Source organism: Athene cunicularia, assembly GCF_003259725.1.
Source record: "Athene cunicularia isolate RWA chromosome 6 unlocalized genomic scaffold, athCun1 chr6_part1, whole genome shotgun sequence".
Lineage (NCBI taxonomy): Eukaryota > Metazoa > Chordata > Aves > Strigiformes > Strigidae > Athene > Athene cunicularia.
This window is the reverse complement of record NW_020799105.1, coordinates 16495263-16515615: the sequence shown is the minus strand read 5'-3', so window position 1 is coordinate 16515615 and position 20353 is coordinate 16495263. Positions and strand designations below refer to the sequence as shown.

General features: G+C 37.1%; 1 protein-coding gene across 1 annotated transcript in view; it reads right to left on the bottom strand.

The window, feature by feature from the left end:
- Positions 1 to 20353, bottom strand: part of VTI1A (vesicle transport through interaction with t-SNAREs 1A) — a 269666-nt gene that overhangs the window by 105154 nt on the left and 144159 nt on the right. The window contains exon 6 of the mRNA XM_026851520.1: positions 3418 to 3488. Within this exon, the coding sequence (XP_026707321.1) occupies positions 3418 to 3488 (71 nt within the window). The remainder of the gene's footprint in view (positions 1 to 3417; positions 3489 to 20353) is intronic.

Here is a 20353-nt window from a genome sequence, read left to right as displayed (position 1 = left end):
GTGTACATACATAAAAACATTCTTCTCCTTATGAAAGCTGAATATTTACCTCTTCATTATCAAATCAGATTGAAAGGATTACTTGACTCATTGACTTCTTACTAAAGAAACTTTGTTGTAGAAGACAAAATGTATCCTGTGTTATAAATCCATCAAAACAGTAACACTGCCAAGAAAAGTGGCAGTCTTCCAATAACAAATCACCTTCACCATAACAAACCACTATTACATCTTGAATATATGCACAGCAGCAATATTAAAACCAGTTTCTATTCTGGAACCCAATACTGTAAATATTTGCTACCAGATTTAATGTGTATTACTGAAATCAGCAGTTGCAATCAACGACACATAACCTTTTTGCATAAATTTCCTCCTTGTTTTCATAAAAGGTATTAAGAAAATACCAAGTAGTAGCTGGGACTGGATAACACCAACCAAGGCTTGCTCTTAGCAATATCATATTCAGTGGGAAGCTTGCACTGACTCTCAGATCTCTGTAATTATGCGCCATGATGGAACAAAGATGAGCTTTATATTCCAGGGAAGCCATTCCCTCATTTTTTCCTGATTCATCTAGACGATTCAAGCTCCAAAAAAGCAGTTTAGCCCAGTTTGACACAAGTAACGGAAGAAAAAACGTCACAATAATTTTTAAAAGGCTTATTAAAAAGCCAAGTTCTTACCTATGCTAGAAGGGAATCTGAAGTACAAATGTATGCTTTACATTGGTCTTTTATTATTCATAAAGATGCATTTAACACTTGGGGCTTCTCCTCCTTTTTCACAGAAAAGTAGCTCTCTCCTTTTTACCACTGTATGTTTGATCCTAACTTTCCTCTCTTGCTGCAGGATTCTACCTGACAGCTAGAATCAGTACTGATACTTAGGAAGGGGAAGCTGAATCTTAGAGGTTTGACAAACTCCTCAAGCAAGACGATCTCATATATTTATGGTAATAAAACCCCCTACAAAATAAGTAAAAGAAATGTTAAAAAATAAACAAACACGTACATACATAGTTGGAAGATCTCTAGCTACCTCCCAAGAGAACACTGAAAAAACACCTTCTCTTCCTGCATCAGCAGAAAAAACAAGATAAAGAGTTTCAAACTGTAAGTTTGGTTTTATTTAAAATGGAAATATCTGATAGTGGTTCTTCCATCATTTCTTTACAAACACCAGTGCACTGCAGAAGCCAAAGAACTGGTGGCCTGTAAACCTGTTAAATGGCATATGATGGCACTCCCTTCTTTCACAGAACTGCTGTAACGAAAACATTTTTAAAGATGCTCTGATATTAGCAATGGCAAATCTACATGGTGTTTAAGAAAGCTTTTAAAAAATAATACTAAGAAGAAGGAAGGAAGGAAGGAGGGAAGGAAGGAAGGAAGGAAGGAAGGAAGGAAGGAAGGAAGGAAGGAAGGAAGGAAGGAAGGAAGGAAGGAAGGAAGATTAACAAGTTGATGATGTTGATATGTCTGCCTTAGACACATTTTAATTTGAGGTTTTCCTAAAAAGTATTGTACCATTTAGTGTCCTTTATACTCCAGTTAACCTATCTGACTCTTGTAGAAGAGCTTCATCCCTTCTCTTTGACTTTTAAAAAAAATAGTTTAGAGAATTCCTCCTCACAACTGTCATTACACATGTATTTTGCACTGCACATGATCTTCATTTATTCAAAATGATACTAACTCTGTCTTGCATTTTTCTTCATTCAAATGTTTTAATCTACAGACAGGAAAACTATTATATGTAAATTTAGAGTTAGAGACCCTAACCTGCTTAAATTTTGCTCATAAGAAAATCTTCCTAATTTTCAGAACATTGAACTGCAAAGACTGACCATCATACTCAAGCTGACATTTGACTTTCAGAAGACAAGTTTGTTTGCTGGTTGATTAGATAATAACTCTGTGTGTTCAGTGTAAAGCTATTATGCACTGACAGAGCATCCTCTGTTCTGGTCTTTAAAAAATCTCCACAAAAAGGAAAACTTACCAAGTTACCCAAGATCATCCCTGACTGTACATCTGAGTATACAGACAGCTGGGACAGATAGACTCATGTGGCTCCCTGAATTCCCTAAACAAATTATTTTAAGTGGCATATGATAAAAAGTTGGAATTTGAGATCTTCCATATACAAGAGGTCTTTCACTGAACTGTGATGGGATACACTTTCCTAGAATACCCTTATTAATTCTGCTCCTTGCAGCTTACAGGTTTTGCCATCAAAGAAATTTGCTCTTCAAGTGGAAAGCACAGAAAAGGAAAAGTTATGCCATGAACCATGCATTCAGAGTCATCAGAACTACACTCTCTTTTTTCCTGAGGATTTTTAGGATCAACAGAAAAGGATACATGCTATTGATCTCCATTGCCTAGGTTTTATTTGTCCAGCTAGAAGCAGAAAAGCATCTCAGACACAGCAGTCACTAGGGATGTGAGGAGTGGAGGTGAAATAAGACACAAAGTTGCCTGAACAACACTTGGTAAATGCAAAAAATCCTCAGTTACATTTAATGATTTAGCTATACTTAATGTTTTAAAGTAACTATGCTCAGGACTTCAGAAAGCAACTGGTACAGCTGACAGAAAACGCTTCATTAAATCCATCATATGAGGCTTTACCAATCAAAGCTATCCAGGTAAAGAAACTCCTGGGACAGATAAAGGAGTTTCCTTAAGTGGCATTGGTCATCTAGAGGCTCGTAGGAGGACATTGGCAAAATTGGACACTCAGGGAAGTATCTGATCAACGCGTCACCGACAGAAAGTCACAAGTACAGTCACTTCTGGTTCTGTGAGGGGAAACCAGAGGCAAATTTCTTAGACTGAAGTTCCAAGAAGTTGTATGTGTGGATGGGATGGACTTCTAAGCATCTTCATTAACTCTACAGAGTAGAGTTGATCCCTGTGGAGGCAACATAAGCCAAAAATGACATAGATATGTTATCTTGACCGCAGTGACAGAGCAGCAGCATAATAAACCACTACCTGTTCTTTCACACAGAATCACCCAAGGAGGCAATGAGCAGCATTTGCAGCTACAAAGAGTAAGGTTGAACAATCAGAATATCCGTCATGATAGTCCAAGAAATCACTGCAATGGACACTATAACAAACCCTTCAAAGGACAAAAAGCTGACCTAACTGTGATGTTAGGGACAGAAAACTTGTTTCCAACAGTGGATTTGGTGACTTCAGTGTGACTCCCTGTAGGACAGGCTTTGCAGGACTGGGCTCATACAAGACACTTTTCAAGTGTTTTGATGCAGATCTTGATTATATCTCATGATAGCAACTGGTTTATATAAAACTGATCAATATGCTGGATTATTTTTGCATGCACAGAGAACTTGCCTGAAGTAAATAAAATCTGAGACCAGGAAATACTTATTATCAAACTTACCCTTTCCCGAGCACGCTGGATCTTCTCTCTGTCGTGACTGAGGTTTTCCAGCATCTCCTGTCCAATCTGCTCTGCATTAAAAAATCAAAATGTAAATAATGAAAAATATAGCCTGTGACTGTAAGGCCTCAAATGCCAGGTTAGACTGTAACAACGTCATACGATACATGTGATAGCCTAATCACTCCTGCAAAGAGGAAGACATCTTTATACTAAATTTTAAGTTTTTCAAGCAATATAAAACTGAAGAAATATCAACCAAACCAGACGCTGTCCCCCTGCAATCTCCTGAGGTTGCCTAGGCCCTGGGAATTGACGCTGACCTTTGGTCTGTGAAACAAATGCAAGAAGACTTTCAGACTTGCTCTAAGTGCTGGGTGTCCATAATTCCCACACACTCCTTAAACCTACTCCCTGTCTTAGAAAGTAAGTCAGGAAGCCTTTCCTAAAACACCAGCCACCTTCCACTTCTGAAGACACTGAGAAGTCATATTAGAAGGAAACCACTCTCTGTGCCTCTCAGCATTTATCACTGATGCTTAAATAAAAGCTATTTCAGGCTAAGCTGAGTTACTGGTATCTGTTTTGCTCCATCACGGACTATTTCTGGCAAGCTTAGAGATATGCTGTAATGGATCTCCTGATGTTTTTAATAGCAGACATATACACTAATCTATTGTCATCACCGTTTGTTTACGCAGGGGTTGTTTGCTTCCGCAGCTTATGCTGAACCAAAGGTTGCAAAATTATAGGGGAGAGGCCTCAAGATATGGTACAAAGACAACATAAGATGCCAAAATTTTATTCTTCAAACAGCTTTAGTCGAATGCTCCTCTAACACTGAAATATTAGCAGCAAGTACAGAGAAGAGATTTTAATCTTCAAAGCTCTATAGAAACATTAAGAAACCCTCCCTGTATTTCCCTGAAGGAGAAAAATAAGTTAAATCATTCCCATTTTACAGGTGGGGAAACAGGTACAAGGAGCTGAAGCAGCTGTAGCTTGCCTCAGGACACACAGCACGTGTGAGACAACCAGCATTTCTGTGCACATTCATTTACATTATTGAGGCAGCTTGCCGGAGATAGGCACTAAAACTGAGTAAAAGTACAAACCCATGATTTCTAAACAAAAATCATGCCTTGCTATTGTTCTGGTGAATGAGTGAGCTCTTACAATGTCATTATTTGAGGAACGTCAAGAAAATTAATAATTAAAAATTCACCAATAAGCTAGTAGGTCAAACATGAGTATTCTGATTTTTTAAAAAAATGGATACAGTCCATTTTCAGGAAACAATCCAAAGTAGAATCACCTCAGACTTTAAAACTTTGAGACAAACAATTTTTTTTTTTCTAAATCCATTTAACACGAGCTACATAATCTGCCAGATGAAGCCCAAGGAAATTAATTACATATATATTTCTCTATGTATTGCCAAGTACAGTACAAGTAAGATAAATATTTCCTCAGATATCTGACCACAAACTGACATCCTCATTACGCTATCTTGTCCCTCTTGGCTTGCTGCTCTTTACTTTTAGCTGTATATACAATGCCTCCCAAAGGTGAAATGTGGTAAGATATGCGGTTATTGAGTTAAAAAAGCTGTAAGTGCAGTACAGCTATATAAATGGTAGCCTAAGAAAGGGATTCAAGAGAGCTTTGCCTATGTTTGCATGTCAGAGGACTTACTGGATGAAACTATACTGAGCATATTCTTCATCAAAGCACTCAAAATACTGTAATACACGAATTCAGATACATGAATTCAATGTAATCTTCGGGGGGGACGGGGGGAGACGGGACGGGGACAAGACAGGGATGACAGGACACCGAAGTGAAATTACTTAAAAAAAGAAGAAAAAAATAAACTAATTACTAACCAAGTAGCATGAGGTTAAATAATAACAAGTATTTATTGCTAAAAATTATACGTATTTTTGCACAGACATAAAGGAGTGCAAGGAGCAGATTTTCCTTCAAAGGAATAACTATAAAGTAAATAGCTAAAATGGCTTGGTATTTCACAAACAAAGCTCAAAAATATCTTTACAGGAAAAAACTCTATTTTTATTACAGCAATTTTAAGCAAGTTACTGTGGAGTTTTTTCATCTTCTTCCTGTCACTGGCAAGTTCACACTCTTAGCTTTTTATAATGATTGAGTTTATTTTCCAACCATCAATGTGACAGCAGCATCAACTGTAAGTGAGGGTAAAACACCATCACTTTGACGAATAGTGTATTTTCCTCTCATTGTCAATGACTGAAGACATCAATAAATAAGGAAGGAGAGCATGTCAGCCAGAATATCACAGAATGAATTGTTGATATGACACTTAGGGATTAAACCTTCAGCCATGAAGTTCAACCTAGCAGAGGGGTCTGAGAACTGAGATAGTTGCGTTTCTTCCCAGCAGCCTCTATAGATAAATAATTGGACGGATCATCAATTTTACAGGAGCAGCTTTACTCTACATGCACTTTAGTTGATGATCTTTGGCCTTTTTTGGGCTAAAATAACAACATAAGTTGAACAAAGAGACATAACTGAGGTAACATAATCTCACAATAAGTTTGCAAACATAAATTGACACCTTTATCCACAGATCCTCTTCATATCCTCATTCTACTCAGAAAATTCACTGATGACAGTGAAACTTGATTTTTTTGCTGGAAGGTCAGGACAGTCAAATAAAAATATTAATAAATAAAGAAAATACAGACATAAATGATATGAAGACATGTCTCCTCACTTGGTTTACAACTGAAGATGACTGGGACTGAAAAAAAGGTAACATTAGTCCCGTACAGTTAATTAAAAGTTTGATATAATTGCTATCTGCTTCCTATAATTTCAAGTTTTCCCCACAACTCTGATGCTTTCCTGCCAGTTAAAACCTTCATGTGTGTGGTAGATTCACGCTTTTAGTGCAACAGTGCTGTATGGATCTTTCCAGACTACTTATAATGCAAATCATTGACGATGCTACTACAGTTATGTGAAAAGGTCAGGTTTCGAAGATATACTGTAGTGCAGATGCATGAATTAAGACCAATACACAAACTGAAGGGTGTTGCATGTTGCCAGTAATGGTGTTATTGACACAGAATCTTAACAACGTCAATTATTTGGGGATTATCCCATCCTTTTAGTCACTATGTATGAACAATGTTTAGTACAGTACAGTCCCAAGTCCTACAAAAGACTGCATGGTGTTGCTTCTTCTAACAAATTCCCAGAGAGATGCATAAAATTATGTTCTAAAATTACAGTTAAACTATGAGAAGCAGAAGGGTGAATGCATTTACATCATTATTATCTATGTACTGACAGAGGGCAGGAATATTCGATATAGCAATTATCTCAGTCTTAAACAATGCTGTGATGAACAGAAAAAAAATTCTGAAAAAGTATATAACTTAATATTAACAAGCATCAGCCTTAGAGGGTGAATGCTAAAATTCACAGCTCTAAATGTATTCTGCCTTAAAGGTGTTTGAACAGGGTATGGGAAATCAGACCCTTCAGTGCTGAACACGTCAATAATGCTATATTGTGGGTCCAAGAAAAATGGTGCCTGGTTCTATGATACTGTGTTATGCAAAAAAACCCAAACAATTTTTATCCTAAAACACTGAAACTAATTAGAAGAATGAAGGCACTTTCCTCAACTGAAGAAAACTCACGCACACCACACCCCCCCCCCAAACCAACAAACGCAAACACAACTTCCCTCTTCATGTGTGCAAAAACTGGCCCATAGTTTACAACTTTGATATCGAGATAAACCCAAAAGACAATGAACACTTCTTGCAATGCTTTATACTCCTGAATGTGCTCTTTGGAATTTGCCTGTAACTTATGTGCAGTATTTATTTATATGTACAAATCATAATTAATTAATACATGTTCCACAAAGCTTGATTTCTAATACCTACACACATATCAAGGACACAAAATAAGTTGTGCTTGACTGGTTTTTCTTTTCCTTTTTCTGCCTCCAGCCATTTAAGTATTTATTTACTTTATCAGCTAAACTGATTCTGAAAGAGCTTTTTCTAATCACTCAAGTCAATAATACTTTTTTCCTTAAGAATGACTAATATATTTACTCAAGAGACAGGAATGATACGGAATCAGCCTCTCCAGGCTTTTGGATAAACAAACATGCATTTTTATGAATTTTACAGACAGAGTCCCCATTTTTCTTTTAATATGAAAAATAAAATAATCCAACATGGATTTATACAGCACTTTTCCTCTCAAAGTGTACCCTCTGTGTGTGTGTATAAATACCTATATTTATTTTTATATATATATATATATATATATATACACACTTGTTTCATAAGAGGCAGCAGATATCTTGATATGGTTTAAAATTTAAAAAAAAAAAGCTTAAAAACAACCAAATAATGGAGAAGATGCCTGAAAGTATGATTTGCTCTATCTCTGTAATTAGAAGTGGGAAAAGACAAACTAATTTACATGGGGAAAAGCAGAAGATCATGTTAAAAATCAAGATGGCTGTTCCACAAACCCATGAAATACACTCAGAAAATATTGTGTGTTGTGAGAGAACTCAGAGTATAATGGAGAACACTCCCACCCTGAGATCCTCAGTCTTGCCTAGTGAATGATGCCATTTGGGGAACGCAATTCTGCATTGCCTTTGCACAGAGACATCACATGCTCTGAAGATGTAGCAAAAGTTTATGAAAGATTGTGGCTTATGGAAGATTTTTGGAGAAGAACTACAGTGACGCAGGCAGAAACTCGGGAAACATATTCAGGGCTGGGACACTTTTTTTTTCCCCAAAGCCACTCCATTTTGGACAGGTTAAAAGTTTATATTTTAGTAGATGAAGAGAGATATATCACCAACAGCAGTTTCTGGAAAAAAAATGCTAGGAAGTGTTAAATGCTAGCTGTTCAGAGGTGACAGCAAGCAGATTTACAAATGTGGAAAATATATGTTGCAGGAGTTAGAAGAATTCAGGGCTGAGTCAAATGCTTTATGCTTCTGACAGCAGAAAGTTAATAAAGAAAGTGATGACATATCTTTAAGTGCAGGGACACAGGTAAAAGTCCTATAAATTTACAAGTTCACAGTTGATATATATTTACATTGAACAGCCAATATAATTAAAGACAGAAGGATTTAGGTCATTAAAGTTATTAAACGACAAATACAAGTTAATACAGATAAATGAAGGATAATATAATGGCTATAAGCCAACAGAGAGACAATTTGTAGAGCATTAACAGTGAAACATGAGAGTTGGTGCTCAAATGCCTCAAGAATCTGCCACAGAGAAGTTAATCTGCATGCTGTTAAGTGGTCACTTAGCACAATAAAAATTAGCTACATGCTATAGAGACTAGTTGGCCTCTTCAGCAGAAGCAAATGCCGTACTGGTGGAAAGAGTACTGACAGTCAACAGCGTGCACTGAGGACATCCAACACTTCCAGAGCTGTCAGAAGTTCAGCTGCAAGAAAGGATCAAAGAAGTTGCCCAGTCTTACTGTGAAAGCAAAAAACACCTAAAAATACCTCCCAATCCTCCAAAGTCCAAGATGTCCACTAAACTTAAAATACAAACATTTTTCAAATGAAAAAGGTTCCTATAAGCTATAATGGATGTTCATGAAATTATTATCATTGGCCAAGAGAAAAAGGGGTCCATTGATCCCGAGGTCAGGGAAACCAGAAAGAAAAACATCCAGAAGACTTAATCAGAATTCAGGCTTTGTGCATTGTTCAAAATAAGGAAGAAAAGATATTTGAGGAAGATGTCACATACCTTTAAGAACAAACTGGGAGCATTTCATAACTAACACCTCCCATGGTCTAGGCCTACTCTGTCCTTCCCCAGGAAAAAAAAAAAAAAGGCAGATGACTGAGAGGAAAATAGGAAAAAGAAAGGAGAAATATGATATATGACAGACCTAGTAACTTCACCTCCAGTAGCCTTTTCTTTTTCTAAGGTTTCATACCTTTTCTGAAATCCTAACTTACATCAATCTGCTGGTATAAAACTACTCATTTCTCACTAACTGATGCATTTTTTTCTGTCTACTCCCATCACCCATCTAGCTGAGCTCCCTTACTAACATCCTCACAGCAACATTCACAGGAGGTGGCAGACTTTGATTCTCCCGAGCGCTTGTCTACATTGAAGTCCAGCCATTGTTCTACCCATGCACGAGCTCAGCAATGCTCACCTGCTCCAAATTCCTCCCTTCGCATCTACTTCCCACCACTTCTTTCAATTAAGTTCTAAGGCAAAAGAAATCCATGCTTAGTGCAAAAATAAGTAAACAACTTGCTACCCCCATTTCAATCACTTATGTAAGTGAAGTTGGAACCAACCCTCAGTATCTTCTTTTCCGACTACTTTAAGTGCTGTCAGGACAGAATTCCCTGGTCACTCTGAGCTTGGTGCGGGGAACTGATGCTGCTTCATTATAGTACTGCCAACCTTGAACTTTTCTGAAAGCGATTTAGCAGGGGAGAGCATTAACAATCCTGATTGCATCTAAATTAGGTTGCAGAAATATATCCTCTATAACTTGAGCCACAAACCATCACTTAATTAAGCCTACGACTCCAAACAGCACTGAGATGACACAACAGTGATCTTAGGTTCATCTAACTAAGGCTGGATTCATAGTCATAATTTAATCAAAAATGCTCCACCATCCACCAAGTTTGCTATAAATTCAAAGCAGTGTAAATAATTACTTTGGACCCTGCAGTACTGCTTATTTCAAAGACTTAAAATGTGTAGGCAGAGAGTTGGCAACTTAGATTTGCACATTCAGCAGCTCGAGGCTCGTAAAGTTGGCCCTACCTTTATAGCTGATTTACTCTTAAAGCAGTAAATGCACTTCAAGACGCAGAGTCAAGCACAGAATAGATGAGACAATCAGCCAACCAGTGAACAGAAAACAGTTATATTAGGTTTTCAAAAGAGAAGAAAACATTTTGAAATGTTGAAATATACTTAAAAATTGAAGTGTGGAGCAAGAGATTTTTTCCAAACTTATTTAACTACACAAAACTACAGCATGTGACATTTAAACAGTACAAAGACAAAGAACAAAGTCTGCTAGTTATATCTGTAAGCATGGGAACAATTTTTATTTCTTTTTTTTTAAAACCGATTCTTCATGACCCATTTATGTAGCTAACACTTATCAATGGGAACAAATTTCTTTGCAGTATCTCAGCTTCTGGACATCAGAAAATCTGTAAGACGAGTATATCCTTCAACTGTTTCAATCTGAGAGACTGCTCCTTGAAGCAAAAAGCAATGGCAACAAATGAAAACAAAGCCAGAGTCAAATAAAATGACATTTGGGTTTCTTCAGATTTCCCCCAACATCCTGATGTACCAGGTTTATCTTGAATCCACAGACCAATTGCAAAGTCAGGAAAGCTGGCAACACAAGCAAAAAGTCTACGCTTGTTTGATCTTTAATACTTCCATGGAGCTAAAGAGTGTTTTAACCTTTCTTGCACTGTTCAGCAATTCATTTTAAATGTGAATGGAACTATCTCCTGCTGTATTCACATTCATATTTAAACAACGAAAAATAGAAATAAAATAGAGTCCGAACATCAGAAAAATAAAACAAACCCAGAGGATGATTAATAAATAATGCTTAAAATCATTGACCCCAAATTGTAGCAGTCTGTGCAAAAATAAACCATTCTGAAACAGTATATATATTAAGAAACTTTCTTAAACATTGGAAAGCCCACAAAGCAGGTGAACAGCTCAGCAACCTCGAAGCTGGCTTCAGTGCAACTCATTCTTTGAATACGAATTAGCAATGGGTAATCGCAGCATATTTATGAGGCCTTTTGCCTGGTCCTTTTCTCCAGTGAATGCTGTATTATTCATTGCGTGTGCCCTGACCCCAGTGCGCTCCTGTTCTGACAAATCATACTTGATTAAGACAAATCTTTATTAGTTAGCTAGTCAACTTCCCCATTTATCATTTGCAAATCCCATTCTCCTTTTCAGGTACAGTAAAAGTAACTGAAACCATTTTTTCTCCATATAAAATGAAATGCTTGTTACAGACAGTAAGTGCAAACAGAAGCCTAGAAGTCAGTAATAGATGATAAAACAAAGGTTTAACAGGCATAAATTACAAATGTGGCAAACCTCTAACACAATAGCGTACTTTAGATAGGCTGAGGAAACATTAATTAGCTCTTCCTTTCAACATTTCCCCTTTTTTCACCAACTAAAGCTCTTAAAATCTAAATGCCATAAAAAAGAACTGTATTGCTAAGTTGGAGCCTGAAAGTACCAAGGTCTAAAAAATAATAATAAAGAGAATGCTGAGGAAAGTTATTGTTCAAGCTTTCTTCCAAAACAATATTTTAAAAGTTGATCTATAAAAGGAGGCAAAATTAATTAAAAATTGTTCATGAAGCTTCATTTTCCCCTGAAAGTGTAATATCTCTCCAAAGAGGTGGCAATTTGTAGAGGAAAACCCCCTTTCAAGACAACGTTATTCAGTGGGTAGTTTACAACTAGAAAACGGTGTGATGTGTAATGCACACCAGTTTTGTCATGATAGTGGTTTTGCTTGCAGAGAAGGACGTTTTTTCCCTCAGGACTCTGGAGATCTGAAGCAGCTGAGGGACAAGGAGCAGAAGGAAGGGACAGTCCATAGTTTATTGGGCTGGCTGTGGCTCAAGTTCCAGCTCTGCCCCAGAATTTTATTCTGGTCTCTGGAGGGATTTCTAGGAAATGCTCACTTAGCTGTATTTTTGTTTAGTGATGAAGTTTAGCAGTTTGCTATTTTATTACATTTTGAATCTTGGCTTTACATATGATATTTATACCCAGCAATTAGAATCTGTGTTCATTTGAAATATACAGTAATTTAAAAACCTGCACCTAAAGGATAAAACATCAACATAAACATCTCTGTGATGCTTACACAGCACACTTACGGACTCCTGTCTTCCTCCACTTATACCTTCCCGTCTCAAGCCATTTTTCCTTTGTTTATATTTTTGTTTTTACCCTGCAGGACCAATGCAGCTATGGATTCTGCTCCTTTTTCACACACATGAGCTAAGTGCTAGTTATTTCTATCTGCAATGTTGCCTTCGATTACACACAGAGTAATGCTGAGAAAACCACTACCTCAATAAACCCACAGCAAGGGTACAGAGGGAACAATGAAAAATACCCAATGGCCTGGCAAATCACTGTTATCAGGAGGTATACAAGAAAAAAAGAATCCAGACTGATTTTAAAATCCAGGCTGAGTTTGCAGGGTTATCTATGTTAAAAAAAAAATAATTTAAGAAGTCTCTGCTCTTGTACTTGTCAAACAAAGATATTTCTTCTGTAAATTGCTCAGATGGAAATAAAGACTTTCCCATAATAGATTTTTTATAGCACTCCTCAGAGCAGAATCATATTTTAAGGATCAAGTTAAGCTCTTCAGATGGTGTTTAAGAGGTAGACTTACATGGGGCCTTTACTGGATGTAGACACGATTTGTTTATAAGTCATCCCTGAAAAGAAAAAATGTTGTAAACTCTGATTTTTCAGTGTCTAAGATGACAAGTGTGATTTCTTCTGATGGAGGAACTCAGCAGTACTTATCAATGCTTGCGGCTTCTCTGCACTAGACTATTGCTATATGGTTTAACTGGGGGCAAACCTGGAAATTTGAAAAAAAAAATCCCTGCTCCGGAACAGAGCAGCTTGCTGCATAGGGCAGAAGTTTTTGTTTGGATTCTCCCGAAACAGCTGCCTGCAGTGCTCCAAGTGACATCCCAGGTACTGGACGTGGTCTTTGAATCCGTGATGACTTGGGTCAGGGTAACCAGAGAGACTGCTTCTCTCTGTTGGGTGCTACTTGAACGGCAGTCAGCAGGGACAGGCGCAGTGGAGGTGACAGGAGGAAGCGCTGGCAGCCGAACAGTCTTTGTGAGGATGTCCTAGGTTTGGATGACATCTCACCTCTCTCCTGGTCTGCCAGCCCTCAGACACGTTAGTGTGCAGGACATGCTGCCAAAGACATCAGGTGGTCTCCTGTGAGATGTAATTAACAATTTTGTAGGACTTGCTGGCAGGCCACTGCTAACATTTATTTGTGTGCATGTTCTGTATGCTGTAGAGAGAACAAATTAAGTATATCTTTCCTTGATGTAGCTTATTTCGATGTTTCTAGAGGACCAACACAAGCAAAGCAGTATGTTCAGTAGCCCCTAGCACAAGACAGTAAAGAAACAAGTGTTTGGATTTTCTGTCATGATCAAAGAGGCAAGATCAGATCTGGGAAAGGACCCCGGACTGCTGGGCTCTGTATTTGAAATGAAAGGCATGCCACCTATGGGCAGGTACCATCCGCATTCAGGTTACATACCTGTGCCATGGCCATTTCCACATTTTTTTAACCGTTTTGGATGCGAGTAAAAAAAGAAATGAATTGATTTTTCTGAATTTTCTTCAAGCAATCTTTAACATTGCAAGATAGGGATTCAAGAGACCACAATTTTATTGCCAGCTCGGGCACTACGGTACAGGTGACAAGTATCTGTGCCTGTTTCCCCATTTCTAAAATGGGTGTGAAGGAATCCACATTGGCAGAACACAGTATGTAGCAATAAAAGGACTGTATTCCTAGGAAGGCATTTAAATACTGCACTTAGCTTCTTATATATTAATTTTCATTATAACTACTACTTTGAATATAATTTTATTGGAAAAAACAATATTAAAAAATATTTTGAAAATTAAATCCGAAGTGGAACACTCTCCTCAAGACATTACATTTAATTTCATAAAGGATTTCCAGATTATTTGAGCACCAGAATATAATTATTAAATGATCTACTGAATTGGTAAATTATTGCAGTATGACATTTTAATGCAAACACCCAGTTTACAAACATAACTTTGCTGGAAATTCTCAAGAAGTGTTAAAACGATGTCAGTGTCTCAGTAATTTCGCAGTTTAAAAACAGTTAGAAATGTAATGACTACACTGCACTTGATTAAAGCATTTACAGCTCTAATCAAAAACTGACAGCAAGATCAAAGATGTTAACTTAAATCTCTCTTCTAATTATGTTTAAAATGCCACACCTCAGGCCTGTCTCTCCTCTTCTTTTTCAAACCAAATTCTGCTTAAGAAAGATCTAACACTTCTTAACAGTTCATTATCCAATAAAACTATTCAAAGCTTAAAAGCAATCTACACAATTAGTCAGGACCTCAGGGAGTCCACCGGTAGTCTTTATTACAGGGCTTCATATTAAAACACCTTAATTATATTTGTCAAATGGATTTCATTAAAACCCATCGTCACTTTAATTTTCATATTTTGACAGTGCTGGCATAGCATTATTACCACCTGCCAAGCTACAAACTACAACAAAATTATCAAATTCCTTCAAATACTAAGCAGTTTCTTTTTGTACCCGACCAATGATTTCCCTCTTTTTGGTGAATGCACCATAATTAACAGGAATAATTAAAATTCCATATTCAAGCAGCACACATGCAAGCTAAACGTACAGTGTATCCATTATAGGTGTGTAAATAAGAACCTATATGGATACCTGGTTGCCAGGAGCACATAATACAAAGGTAGGACACATATACTGAAGTGCTTCTGAATAATAAAGCCAAGACATCAAACAGAATGCACTATTATTTAATCAAATGACAACCATGATGACTTGAAAGCAGAGGACATTTTAACTTCTACTCATTATACTGTCATTTCGACACAACAGATCTGGGGATTATGACCATATACTGTAACCACAGTTTTATTTCAGATATAATCCATGGAGGTTCCACTTGACTTTAGACAATCACATTGAAATATAATTAAAACAAAACTGCTCATCCTCTCTACATACAGTCAGTACTGTGACAAGGACTTCTGATATTTATGATACATTTCCAATGCAGGACCTATCAATTGTTGTTTGTTTTTTCCTTAATACTCAATGCTACGGCAATTAACAGCTCTGGATAATTATCAATAATATAAAAACTAGGTACCAGCATCTGTCATGCAATACAGTTTGGGCTGTTAACATCATGTGGGATATAGAAATAAATTATTTCCGCTTTTTTGTTATCTGAAATGCTGTATAGAAAAGTGAAACAAAACAGCAATTTACCATTATTATGCTTATATTTACTGAGCTTAAATCCAAGCCTGATTAACTCCGTGTTCTTCAGTGAACATGTGTATGAGATGACTTTGGCCCACAACAGATAAAACAATGGCATGCAGATTGCAATGGGGAAAAGAACAGAGAATTTTCCTTTCTTTCATATAATCATAGCAAGAAATAAGAAATGAAGAGGTTTCTGCCATATGTCTAACACACTTCACTGCTTTGTACAAAGGTCTCAAGAGTAATGATCTCCATGTGTTATGAATATTTTAAGACTTATTAAATGTTCCTGGATTATTGTGGGTAAAACTATGGGATTTTCAAGAACCAGTCTAAATGACAATTAAATATTATTCCTACTTAAGGAAAAAGAAAAAAAAAAAAAAAGTATTATCAAGGAGGAAAGTCTCAACCTCTTTCACACCATATCACAAGTTTTATCACAGGAATTGCTGAAGACATGCTGGTGGGTTGTTGGGGTTTTTGTTTGTTTGTTTGTTTGTTTGTTTTTAATTATTGCTTTAATTGCTCTTGAATTACAAAGAAATAAAACAGAGTACTTACAATCAAGGGACTATGAGCTGACCACAGATCTCTTGCTTGTTTTTTTGGCAAGTCACCTTATTTCTTTTATCCTATTTACTCTATCTGTAAAGCAGCAGTAAATAATGTTTCTACTAGAATTCCGCTAAAATAAGCAAGTGCCCACATATTGCTTATCTTCTGTTATCAGGACATCTTATAGCAAATAATCAGATTTTTTTGGTGCCTCCTATTCAACTTCAAACTATCATGTCAACCTTGGGTGGTGCATGTGGAAATTCGTCTTAGAAACCCACTATCCCAGAGACCATGTAGGAGATAAGTAGCATTTTGAAAACAGTGCCACTCCAAACCAGTGTTGGGTTGCTTCTACTGACATGGAAAGAGCCAGCTCCTCTGCTTAACACAAGGGTGGATGGAGGGACAGGGAAGTTTCCCAGATGAGCAGCTGGTGGATGATGAGAGCTCACATGTGCCTTTGTACAACTGGTCATGCTTTCCCTCGACATTCTTCTCCTCCTTTTGCACCCAGGATCCTGCCCTCTCTGTGAAGGCTCTGTAAGGCTCTAGTTTTGGTTTTCTTCCTCCCCACAGATCTGCAGTTGACTTACACCTGGAGAATCTCATGTACAAACTCAGCTATTATTAAATAAGTGACAGACTTCCCTCTCTGCTACACTGCCAACTCCTCTCCCATCTCTCTCATTGCTTAGCCTTCAACTCAAATTCAACACAACACAGCAGTTCCTTGTTCCACCAACATGTCTCACTCCGCCTATTCTCATGATATACAGTACGATCACCTTTTCCATCCAGCCTCAACATCATTTTTTTTTTCAGTCCTTATTTTTGGGCAAGTTGTCTGATTCTTTCTGTATGACATCGATAGGAAACAGTCTGGTCCCATCCATTCACCTTCCTAAAACTCTCTTCCAGGCTCTCATTCTTTTTTAAAATATTATTATATTCTTTCCTCTAGCCTTGACAAAAAACTGTGTACCATCTACAGTAATGCAGAACACTGCTACAAACACAATTTTCTTTAGTATCATACTGGTTGTCTTCTTTCTAGTCATGCCATTGCCTCTCCCCAGTTCACCACATTAAATAACAGCGACATTTCTTCCACAGCCAATCCTTCATGGTTTGACTTCTCCCATTTGCTATCAGCATATTAATTCCTTTCTCAGCCCAGATACCATTCACTTGTTAACTTTTTACTGAAGTATTTCTGCACTTTCTCCCATGTTGTCATGGTTGAGAGAAGCTGAGCATAAACAACTCATCGCCTCATCACGCTCCTGCAATCTCTGATCTGGCTTCTCTTGTCTGCTGATATACCATGCAATCGTAATTTCTTCTGAAGTCCATGGAAACCTCAGCCACAACCATGAACATTTGTGTTAAATGAATTTCTAAATGTCTAGTCCAAGAACGGATAAGAAACAACACAAAATCGAGCAAGCACATGTGAGTATCACCCATGATGGAGGAGGAAGGTACTGTAAGAAACAAGTTATCATCACTTGTCTTCACTGTTGCAGTGCAGGTGTGACATTGGGTTTTACAATGTACACTGAATTACTGTCAGATTTCACCTTCCTAAAACAAACACTATCCTCACAAGCTATCAGCAAATAGAACATAAATCCCATTGTCACGAGTGAATAATTTATTAAATTGACACTATTACTAATAATTACAGAAAATGTGCCTGGTTTTCGCTCTTGACAAACAGGAAGCCAGCCATGTTTCCATTTCAGCTATGACACACAAGGAACAATTCAAAGTGATACTCGTCCCTGGCTGGCACGTATTCTTTACCATTTGAAGTTTATTTGATACAAATGAGGGTCTACAGAACCCTGCTGACATGAAGTCACAAAGAGCATATACATTTATGAATACTGCATTTACTGCACTTTGTATGCGATGTTTGTTAGGTCTTGGTGCTGAAATTGCAGCTCTGGATCTGTCTTGAAGATGTTAAGGATGCGTTGTGAGCTTCTGCTTTCCCTCCATCCCCAAAACAAAACAAAACAAAACACCACCACAGCCTTCGTGGCTTTAATTATTAAGATTATATATTTCTGTTCTATCTTAAAACCCATAATGGAAGCAACTGTCTTTTTTTTTTTTTTTTTTTTTTTTTCTTCTGGTAATAGTATACACTCTTGATGTAGGAAGGAAATGTGAAGACAGAACGATCCAGCTGGATTAGACATTTATGAAACCTATTGCCAACAGTGAGCTGTCAAAGCCAGCAATCAAATGTAACCCTGGCAAAAAAAAAGAATGGAGACTGCTGTGAAGGGATTTACTTAGAAGAAATTCTCAAATAGTGCTTTCATGTCCTGATTCTCCTCCCCTGCACCAGTTTTATACCTGCTTGTTGCCCCTCCTTCCTTGAAGTTATACCTGGTTTACAGTCGTGTGGTAGGAATACTTTCTCTATTCCAGAATTAACTGTTGAATTTCTGCAGCCTCAGTGCAGAACACCTGGATAAATAATTATTGTTTTCCTTCCAAATCCTAAAATCTATGAAAATGTGGAGTAGCTATTAATACAGAGATCTCCACAATATTCCCAGGAGTAAAAATTTTTTTTTTTTTTTTTTTTTTCAGCTCAGAAGCTGACAAAAGAAGGATGTAACTAACAAAGTTATACAAAGTCAGAAGGAAGGGTAAGAATTCATTGCTTCTGACCTTAATCCTACTTTTCTTTAAGACCATCCCTCTGCTTTATATTCCAGCTTTTTGCTGGAAAGCTGCTAATAAGCATCAGGAGAACTTGGTAATAAGCACCATTAAAATTAAATGACATGAGAAGATATTTTGCTATGGCAATGGAAAGGAAAACAAGACAAAAGTTAAAGAACTGACTGGAATATATTTATGAGCAATACACGATGTAGGGAGAGAAACCTGGGATACTGAAGAACAGGATCTCAAATAACCAGTAAGAGAAAAGCAAAGATTAGGACTAATATGTAATGGAATAATTATTACAGCAGCAAAAGCTTTACATTGTACATAAAAAAGTCTTTCTGGATTAAAAGAGGAATGACTACAGAACAACAGGGTAAAATTTGCATTTTGGCCATATCTATTTTGCAGTAGCAATGGCATAAAGATCTATTGATTAATACCCATTTTAAACTTTTTAAGAACTCTCTCTGATTCATGAAGAGTCCAAATTTTAATGAAAAAAAACAAGGAAAAAATAGGATTCTAAGACTGCAATTTATGCTATGTGTATGTTTTCCTGAGACCAGAAAATCAACTTTAAGATTGTGACATGAGGAGCCACAGAAACCGCAGATTTATATACTGGAAAAACTTACAAATAGTCAGCTGAATAGTTCAATTTCACAATTTGGGATTTGAAAAGCCAGTACCACCTTAAATTTTAATCAGAAGAGAAAATTTATAGAATACTGGCTACTTTCCCTCATTTAAATTGAATCAGCCATTACAGTTAACAACCTTTCCACCCCATGGAAATAAATAAAGAATGCTGTATCCATTCTAATTTAAAAACTCTTATCTTCATTAAAAACATAGTTGATTTAGTCGAAGTTCCATCTATTATGTGCTGTAATGACTTAATAGTACCAATTAGATCTATAGTATTCCTAGAAATGGAGGAGTTGCAGCTGGAGCTCTGTAGACCAGTCAAATGATTTTCACAGGATATTCAGCGGACTGCACCACTCTATTCTAGGTAGAAGATTAAATTGTAGAGGAGAAAAGAAGCAGGATTTCAGAACAAGTATTCTGATATGACAAATAACTTCTTCCTGGGCGTTGCTTTTGTAGAAAAGAGAAGTATTTCACTCTCCTATTCTATAAGTAGCTGGAAATGCTCTGCATATTTTAATAATGACATCAAATAACTTGCTAATTCAAGATACTTTTGCCAGCCATGTGTCCTAGTGAGAGACAATGCACGAACCCTTTAATGTATCTACAATACAGAATACGTTCCTTGATAATGTCATTAAGCCATGATGACATGTAGCAAGCAATTGCTGGCAAAGGTCAATAACCTGATCCATTTATACAACGAATGCCTGTTAAAACAGTGTTTAAAGAACAATCGAATGATTGATGACCATAAGCTCTGTGTTGGCCATGATGTGCAGCATGCACATACAGTGTGTTCTGCAAGCACTACACGTACCTCTAATGCTATGGGGTGGGTGGGGG